Raw genomic sequence first — 6,456 nt, 5'->3', positions numbered from 1 at the left:
AAGAAGAGAAATGGAGGGATTCAAGAGGATAAATAGTAAGTAAAATTTTTCCTCCCAAATTGGAGAGAAATGGAGAGAAAGTTGGAGGAAACTTATGAAAGTTTTTTAAAATACCTATTTTATCCTTAAAAATGTCTTGAACAAATATTTAATGACTTTTATATCCAAAATCATTCCACTAATTCTCAAAACTCCCAAACAACATAATAATCCCTTCTCTTCTCTTCTCTTCTTTCATAGCTTAAGTTTTCCCTTCTTCTCTTTTCTATCCTAAACTCCCAAACTTAGCCTTAGTTGCATATGACAAACAACATATACACACTTTCACAGGCACCATTTTCTAAGGATTTTTAATTATTTTACTCTTTAATTAATTCAGTTAATGTTATTTAATGGTTATTAGTTTGTTTAGTTCAAATGTCTAAATTCTTATATTTTAGGTAAGAAAATATTTTTTTAAAACTAACTTATAAAAAAAACCTATCTTTATTTTAACATTCCCTTTAGGCAAAAAATGTGTAGCTAACTAATTTATCAAGAAGCCTCTCTAAGTAAAATTTTCTACTTTAACGTTTCCCTTAGTTAGAAATAACAAATAGCATATACTATCATTTGTAAAATATTTTTGTATATAGGATATTATAAATCTAAATAAATGATTTAACAAATCAAAAAAATAAAAGTGATAAAATTTTTCCCTCAATCCTGCTATACAAATAAAGAGTTTTGCTTATTCTTATCATAGAGAGTTTAAGCAAGGCTATAATGCTTTTAGATTATACAAAAACAATTAGTTATACAATTTCTATATATATTGTTTATACCTTATCTTTTCATGAAAAATTAATATCTTTTCGAATTGATATCTTTCATGAAAAATAATTTATATAATATTTTTAGATTATACAAAAATAGTCAATTACATAGTTTCTAAAGATATAATGAATACGTTATCTTTTCAAATGTATTATGTATACCTTATTTTTTTCATGAAAAATTAATATTTTCAAATTGATTACTTCCAATTCCACAAAAGTAATTAGTGCTAAAAATAGTTACATGTTTGAAGCATTAATATTTACACATATATACCATATACTATTCACTCGTTCACAACTTCTAGAAGCTTTGATTAGTAATTTATAAATTTTACAAGTATTTTAATTCCTCTTAGAATTTAGTATATATACACTATGTAAGTTATCTTTCCAAATTATAAAAAATTCTACAAAAATCCACAATAGTTACCACATTCATTGCCACTTTAAAATTCAAAGAACAAATACAAGCCCATCAATTTCTTTTCTGCATATTATGCTGACCACACTACAAGCCCTTATCTTTACAAATTATAAAGGATTCTATGAAATACAATCAAATTTAAATTGCTTTCAAATTCAACAAACAAAAAATAACCACTGAAGTGCGTGTAACTGTAGAAATTTTAAATAGTTTTCTATAATAATAAAATTGTTAACTACTTTATTCTAAAATTTAAATTATTTTTAACCATTTGTAATTCGGGTGCTGTCTATTACTTAGGTATGTTGTGATTTTTGGTGATTTTGAGGTGAATTCAGAAATTAATAAAATAAAAAAACCAGTATTTAACTAATTGACTTTTATTCGGATTAAATAGTTGACACAAAGCACAATTGAGCAACTCAACTCCCTTCCTCCGGCATTGAACATCAGACAACAATGAACGCCACCAGCCAACAGCAGGGGCAGGGGCAGCAGCAGCACCCTAACATCGAAGGCAGGCACGATGATGACGCTGCCCTCTCTGAATTCCTCGCCTCCTTGATGGACTACACTCCCACTGTACCTATCTTTTTTTTTTTTTCCTTCCTTACTTTGCTCCGTTGATTTCCTATTTGTTTTCCGGGTACTGGTGAGATTATCTAGTAAAGGGTCAAAATCGTGTTTCTTTCTTTCGTGGTACCAGATTCCAGATGAATTAGTGGAGCATTACTTGGCTAAAAGCGGCTTCCAGTGCCCTGATGTGAGATTGTAGGTATTCTTTCCTTAATATTGAATTTTTTGCCTCTTAAGCGAATTTTCTCTTTACTAACAAGTATTAAGCATTTCTGTATTGCTTGTTAAGAGTTGTTTTCCTTGGTGTGATTTGTTCTACTGTGGAAAGAAAATTTTCATAACTTGCTATTCCAAATTAATTTATTTTTTGTTATTTATTTGAAGAGGAATGGGCACTTTTTTTTTCTTGGTTATTGGTACTCCACTAGTTCATGGATTTTTGCAAAATCACATAGAATAGAGTGCCAGTAACAAAAAGTGGTGTGCTGATATTGCCACCATATCGTAGTCTACAGGGGGGGAGGAGGGGAGAGGAAGACCGAGTTTGATTCCTCTTACCTGACTGGTTTGTTTCCAATTGTTGTAGAATCAGGCTGGTTGCAGTTGCTACACAGAAGTTCATTGCTGATGTGGCTACAGATGCTCTTCAGTATGTTCATTCTGTCATTTTTCTTATGTACTTTTACGAGTGCTTTTTTATCAATTATTATCTTTAATCAGCTTAATCGTTGAGATTGTTATAAGAATTAGCTGTAGAATAACTTTGGTTTGAACGATTCAGTATTTAAGTACTTTCTTGAGAGCAATCATTGACATAAACATGAATTGAACCTTTTGATCAATGCATTGAACCAGTTAACATGATCCCTAGGCCTTTTCTTAGATGAAGGTGAAGGGGAACAGGTGATTACAGTTCCTATTTGAGTTGACCTGCGAAAATTTCAAAGTGGATTGTTTAGAAATGATTATTTAATGCCCTGCTCATTTTTTTTGCCTTTATCTGCTAAAAAATGCAGGCAATGCAAGGCAAGGCAGTCTGCTGTAGTCAAAGATAAGAGAGAGAAGCAACAAAAGGTGCTTGTTTTTGTACTTTATTTTTCTTCCCCTTTTTACATTTACTGCATCTAACACTTTTTACCTATAGGATAAGCGGCTAATTTTGACTATGGAGGATCTTTCCAGGGCATTGCATGAGGTAAACATAAAGATTGTCTTGATTAGTGATAACATACAGAAGTCTAGTTTCCAGGATGACCCAATTGTGATGATGAAGGAATTTAGCCCACCCAATCGAAAAGGCAATTTTTTTGGTTGGATTTACTGCATTCTTTTTTCATGATAGGTATAGTTTACAATTGCTGAAGTACAGTATGTTATAATTAAACCAACTCCGCATTTCGTTTCTGCAACTTGATAAATCAAATGATGATATAGTGCGGACCTGTTGTAGAGACAATTGTAAAGCAATTTATATGTTTTGCACTTAAATAACAGACTTGTAAAGGAGAATGGATTGTTTCCTGTCAACCTTATATTAGCCGGACTCTCTTTCATTAAGAATGAACAAGAGTGCTTAAAAACTAGCAGGACTGTATGTCAGGAATGTATGAATTTGTTACAAACTGTCATGTTGATAACATAAAGACTGGTTGAGTTATTTCTCAAATGTAGGACTTTCAGGTAATGTATCTTGAGAATAACCTTAGAAGGTACAAAATTTTGCCAGTTTGCTCTTCTAATATTTGTTCCTTTGGGCCATAATTACCTCTTAGCGTGACCTTGTTTTAATTGGTGCTCAAGGGATGCATTCTTGTAGATGATTGTGGAACATTACCAATTTGTAGCATTATTCAATCCCTTTATTCCTGTTTTAGCAGGTTCTCATCATATTTCAGTTAACAAAGACGTGAGTTCATAAGATGGACTTAGACAGACACGCACGCATGGACAAACACACACACACACACACACACGGTTTTGGCATTTATAACGTAGCTCATTATAGAGATTTTAAGTGCCTAGGTGATCTTGCACACATAGGCTTACTCTAAATTATCCTGTACCTTCAGTCCTTTCTCATTTTTAGAGTTCTCTTCTTTATTTTCTTTTCTTAATCTGAAAGCTAAACAAAGGAAAGGGAGATGGTTGGACTTTCACTTGTTACTTTTCATTGATTTCTAGCATGTTACTAAAACCTTGTAGAATGTTTATCAGGGAATTGGCAATTGTCTAGTCCAAGGTTATATGCACTAATATGTCTCTGATATTGGCAAAGTGGTGAAAGTATGACATGAAATTATTGTCTTCTGCCTGTTCACATGTCTGGGGATAACTGATCTCTATCAGTTCTTGAATGTCAAATGGATTCAGTATACAGTATACATGAGAACGTTTAAGTAATAAATAGCCTTAATGTACTTGTCAATGAGTAATCGCTGAAAAGTGTGGCACCAGGAATAAGCAACATTGTTTAATATGTGACACTTTTTCTTTGTATTTAGATTATAATCATCAATCAAGGTAGACAGACTTGAAGTAGGAGGTCGGGAGCTTAGTCATCAGCTAAATACAATTGATCAAGATCTGAATTTTGACACAAATTATGCTATGCTTATGAGGAAAGTCCATTGACTCGAGTATTTGACTATAATCACTTAGAAGTGCTCAGGGCTTTTTCACCTAGGCTAACTAATCCCTTGCATTTACTTCATTTGCTTTTCCTTTTTTATCAAGCTACCACGGCAACTGGACCTTGGTTCTTTGGCATAATCTATTTGTTGGGATGATCTAACTCCATAATGGGTGTCAGGCTTGGCATGTGATACTATTGTTTAGTTGTCTACATGTAACTTTTCCATCTCATTCTCATTACTCCAAGCTTTGCCAGTTCAATTAGTTTGCCCTCCACTGTTGTCATCATGTTCTCTTCAATGGATACTAGTCTCTTCCAACCTTTCTCATGTAAAGCTATAAATCTTTGTGCTCGCAAAATGTGGTTCACTACTTTCAAAAATTTGAAACTTACACATCTCACTTTAGCTGCAAATTAACAGTTCCAGAAGATCTTATCGTCATTTACTTATTGAAGGGACGATCGATCATATATATCTTTTGGTCTTTTGATACTACTGTATTTGATGTTTATAGTTTACGTTGTTGACAAAACGGCTGATGGATAGTATTTGAATTTCCACCATGTATAAACTTTGGCCTTGAGTATTGGAGCTTTTTGTGTTCCATATCCAATAAAGTACGCAACTCTTAAGCAAACTGGGAAGCCAAAGTCATTAGGATGCTTACTCAAGGTTATGATTTTCTTTGTTGTACAAGTACATGAAATATCCGTCTTGGAAGTGAGTACTTCATCTGATGAGATTTGATTCCTGCGATCTGAAATATATATATTTATTTACTTTTCGTATGTTCGTCATCATTTATTTACACCTACTGGTATTTGCATTATTCTTCTTCCGGGTAATTACTGGTTTCCCTTTAACTATGCTTTGCAGCATGGCGTCAATGTGAAACATCAAGAGTATTTTGCTGACAGCCCTTCTGCTGGGTTAGATCCCGTTTCAAGGGATGAATAATCGGAGACCCTTGTTATTATTCCTTCATCAGTCTCTCCTCCTCATAGTTATTGTACTGTAAAATGATTTCTCTGCTAGTCGAAGACTGTTTAGGATACATTGTACCAAGTTATTTAGATTATTTAAATCAATATTACATTTGCTAGTCAATTTGATGTTGGCTTTTTGAAGTTGTGAAACAATATGATTTTGACTATTGTTTGTTTTTGGCTTTTTGGTAGTGCAAGAATAAATTTTTGGGATGTACAATCCTGGGTTCAAATCACATTGAATAGAGTGTGTAAACTTGCATAACTTTACAGGGAAATTTTTTCTTTTTTCTTTTTTAAAGAAATCATCATTCATGAGATCTATACTGATGCCAGAAAATATATCATCAAATATGTTACAGAAATATCATATTTGAAGGATTCGTAGATATACCAATTTTGAGAAAATTACAAATATTACACATATTATACCAACAAGCGTACGTGCATGTTTTCTTCCATCACTAGAAATTCCAGATTTGACAAACAAATATACCAAAAAAAAAACTAAGATTTGACAAAAAAAAATATAATGCAAGTAAAACTATCACTATTAACCATAAGAAAGAGGAGACCCTCCTTGAAAAGAAAAAATCTCTTATTAGGAAACCTTCCTAGAAATTTTAAGAGATATTTTATTACCTACCAATGGAAAAAGAAATCACTGGAGGAAGGGAGAGTGGCCATCTGAGAGGAGCGGAGGAACTTATAGAGAATCCTGTCGTAGGAAATTACGAGTATATTAATTGGATTGAACGTTATTTCAGAATTCAAAATTTAGGCCACCCTGGCGTTCAATTTGTGCAGACCGAATTGCTAATCCGTTTTCATAAAATCATGAGCAAGGATGCAATTAGGTTTATTTTAGTATGCCATTTTCATGCTTGGCAAGTTGAAGTCCTATTGGTTCGTTACTTTAATTTGGCTACTAAATTTCCAAGAGTACAAATTCATGACCAAAGAGATCACATTTCGACTTGGATTTAGGACTAACAGGACCAGACTTGCTGTAAAAACAT

At 32.8% G+C, this 6,456-nt stretch overlaps 1 protein-coding gene across 1 annotated transcript; it reads left to right on the top strand.

Moving 5' to 3' along the window:
• Positions 1-1,652: 1,652 nt before the first annotated feature.
• On the top strand, positions 1,653-5,620 carry LOC113779830 (transcription initiation factor TFIID subunit 10). The gene is made up of 6 exons (XM_027325567.1): positions 1,653-1,824; positions 1,949-2,013; positions 2,405-2,467; positions 2,835-2,892; positions 2,963-3,013; positions 5,328-5,620. The coding sequence occupies exons 1-6, from the start codon at positions 1,702-1,704 to the stop codon at positions 5,406-5,408; spliced, it is 441 nt and encodes a 146-aa protein (XP_027181368.1). The 5' UTR covers positions 1,653-1,701; the 3' UTR covers positions 5,409-5,620.
• The last annotated feature ends 836 nt before the right edge of the window (positions 5,621-6,456 follow it).

Source organism: Coffea eugenioides, chromosome 8 (genome assembly GCF_003713205.1).
Source record: "Coffea eugenioides isolate CCC68of chromosome 8, Ceug_1.0, whole genome shotgun sequence".
Taxonomy (NCBI): Eukaryota; Viridiplantae; Streptophyta; class Magnoliopsida; order Gentianales; family Rubiaceae; genus Coffea; species Coffea eugenioides.
The sequence above is the reverse complement of the archived record's forward strand: the minus strand, read 5'-3'. Positions and strand labels throughout refer to the sequence as shown.